The sequence below is a fragment of the Laetiporus sulphureus genome (assembly GCF_001632365.1).
Source record: "Laetiporus sulphureus 93-53 unplaced genomic scaffold LAESUscaffold_9, whole genome shotgun sequence".
NCBI classification, from domain to species: Eukaryota; Fungi; Basidiomycota; class Agaricomycetes; order Polyporales; family Laetiporaceae; genus Laetiporus; species Laetiporus sulphureus.
Window position 1 is genome coordinate 80,226 of NW_024468518.1, and position 2,496 is coordinate 82,721.

Below are 2,496 nucleotides of genomic sequence, written 5' to 3' on the forward strand. Positions count from 1 at the left end.
AAATTTTGATGATGAGGCCACCAAGGAGGCCCTGCACGTGCTCTCGGAGCTGTATGCGCCACCGCCCAGCACGTCCGTGCATGCGAAAGGCAAGAGCGTGGTTCGAGATGACAAGAGCGTGGATCAAGACGACCTGGATGAGACCGACACATCTCGAATATCAGGGAAGCTCGCTGCCAGCGGTGCGGTTCCTGCTCACGACATCTCTGGGGACATCGCTGCCCGCGCGCGGAGGAACCTCCGCCGGGACGTGGAGAGCAAGCTTGCTGAGTCCAGTCGTAAGTTCCTGCTGGCATTTGGAGAGGTTGACAAGGTGATTATCCGTTTCCGCTCTCTGGGCTAGGCCATGAGCCCGCGTGCACGTACTTCGCGTCACAGCTCCGAGCCCTTCTGTGTCAATTCGATATATTACCCGTCATGGGGACGTGCATGATATGTTGCCCTCCCTCTCTGCATGGCGTATCTGCCGAGTACTGTATATGGCCTCGTTGCCGGGCGGAGCCGTCTGCTAGGTTCGGCTTGGTTGATGGGGAAGCGTTCTCAGGCCGACTGCATTCTACGCAGTCTCTGGAATGTTCGTTGTCTGGTACGATAATAACGTGCATTCACCGGCCTTACATTCGCTGTTTCTGGGCACTCCCCCCCAATGAACATATGGCAGGCTTTTCCGCCGAATCCTGGCTTGTACGCTCATGCACTTTCACCCACCATGTAGCAACTCGATACCTTGCACGACCATCTTGCTGCCATGCGCATGAGGTGTGACGAGGAGCAGGTGCAGCTGGAAGAAACGAACGAAGCATGCAAGTCACTTTTAGATTGAGCAGGTAGTCTGCGAGATGAGAGGTGAGCGGCGCCCAATGTCAACGACGACAGCGAATTTATATACTTCAACCAGGCAAGTGATAACTACCCGGCAGTCCATAGTCTCCTTGTTTCTGGCGAAGTTCACCCTCAGCGAGGATGAAAAAGAAGCCATCACCTCACGGGATGTACCTGTCGATCAACGGTTTTTCGCTGCCATGGATAAGACGCAGAGGATCAGAGACGACTGTCGCGTCTTGATGACTGGCGAGGATGGCCCGACGAAAGCTGGGTAGGTATCTCTCACTACAGGCTTGCCTTCACACTTTGACCAACCTTCTGGACAATAAACTGGACATACTGTCTGCAACATCTGGATACCTGTGCTGCTTTGAGTTCCAGCAGATGGGTCGGGACGCCCAGCTGAAAGTCAGCCCTTCTATGGGCGAAGCCGTGCGGAGGCTACGACATCGCCCCGAGCTACTGACGTATGTGGCCTATTTAGTCGCCAAACCTTCCGAACGTGTATTCACTTCTCCGTGCCCAGCGAGGCGCTTACTTATCTGTTCCAAACACGTCAAGCGACGTTGCTGACTGCGTTCACTGACGCACTCACGCGCGGAGGTCCCGGCGGATTGCCTCGACCGATTGAGCTGCATGCGCACGACCCGCTGCGATATGTGGGAGATCTGCTCGCTTGGGTACATCAGGCGATTGCCGCGGAGCGAGAGTTCTTGGAGGGGCTTTTTGGTGTGAAAGGGGACGGCCGCATGGTCGGAAGCGTGCGGACGTTTTCCCAGAGCGAAGAAGAAGAATGGATGGCTGAGCTGATAAATGCGGCTGTGGCAAAACTGTGCACGCCTTTGAAGGTCTGTGCAGCTTTTCCGACAACGTAGGCTTCACGCGGGCTGATATGATGCTTCTAGAACAGGGTGCAGCAGACAGTGCGGTCACAGGAAAGCAGCATCACGTCATACAAGATCACGAATCTGCTGCAATTCTACACGATACACGTTGACGATGCAGCGCATGGTTGGCGGGGATGCAGTTCTTTCCAAGGCATTGAAGCAGTGCATGAATTGATGGGATTGCATAATGCGATATGTACTGATTCCGCAGTGACACAGGATGACGGACATGGCGTATCAGGTGTCCTTCGATTCTATCAACGCGCAAGGTCGTTCGCTGCTGCGCATACCGCCTGTATGTCACGCTCCTATTGATCGATTTCGCGAAGACCGCTAAGCAGAGAATTCTTAGGATCTCGATGACCGAAGCGTCTCCCCACCGCTTGTCATTCTTGACCACGCACAGGTGCTGCGTGAAGTCATGCTAGTATACGACTCGTCGCTGCTTGGTGACGAGACGGAGGAGCAATTGCACGCAGGCTTCCGCGACATCCTCGACAAGATGGTCGATCCGGCAATCGAGACTTGCCTCACCTCCGCCGAAAAGAAGCAGAAGCTTCATCCTGGATGGGACAAGACGGTGTTCGTCCTCATATCTGCAGAGCGTCATCGAGCCATTCGCATTCACATCCGAAAAGCAAGGTGTCATACAATGTTTGGTGGAAGCGAAAGTATTGCAACTGACGGAGGAACACGTGTGTAGTCTACTTGTGTCATGACACGTTTCCAACTAATGCTTTGTCAATACTAATAGTACAGGAATATTCTCCGGGACGCCGGGCTG

General features: G+C 54.2%; 2 protein-coding genes across 2 annotated transcripts; both read left to right on the forward strand.

Annotated features, from left to right (window-relative positions):
• Positions 1-16: 16 nt before the first annotated feature.
• Positions 17-343, forward strand: LAESUDRAFT_757046 (uncharacterized protein; the record flags this gene model as incomplete). Its single annotated transcript, XM_040912252.1, has 1 exon — positions 17-343. A coding segment is annotated over one exon (327 nt), but the record flags the coding sequence as incomplete, so codon positions are not given.
• A 734-nt stretch (positions 344-1,077) lies between these two features.
• Positions 1,078-2,415, forward strand: LAESUDRAFT_757047 (COG6-domain-containing protein; the record flags this gene model as incomplete). The annotated part of the gene is made up of 6 exons (XM_040912253.1): positions 1,078-1,292; positions 1,352-1,673; positions 1,736-1,774; positions 1,831-1,874; positions 1,932-2,007; positions 2,065-2,415. 6 exons carry the CDS (start codon positions 1,078-1,080, stop codon positions 2,413-2,415), a joined length of 1,047 nt encoding a protein of 348 aa, XP_040766604.1.
• Positions 2,416-2,496: the final 81 nt, after the last annotated feature.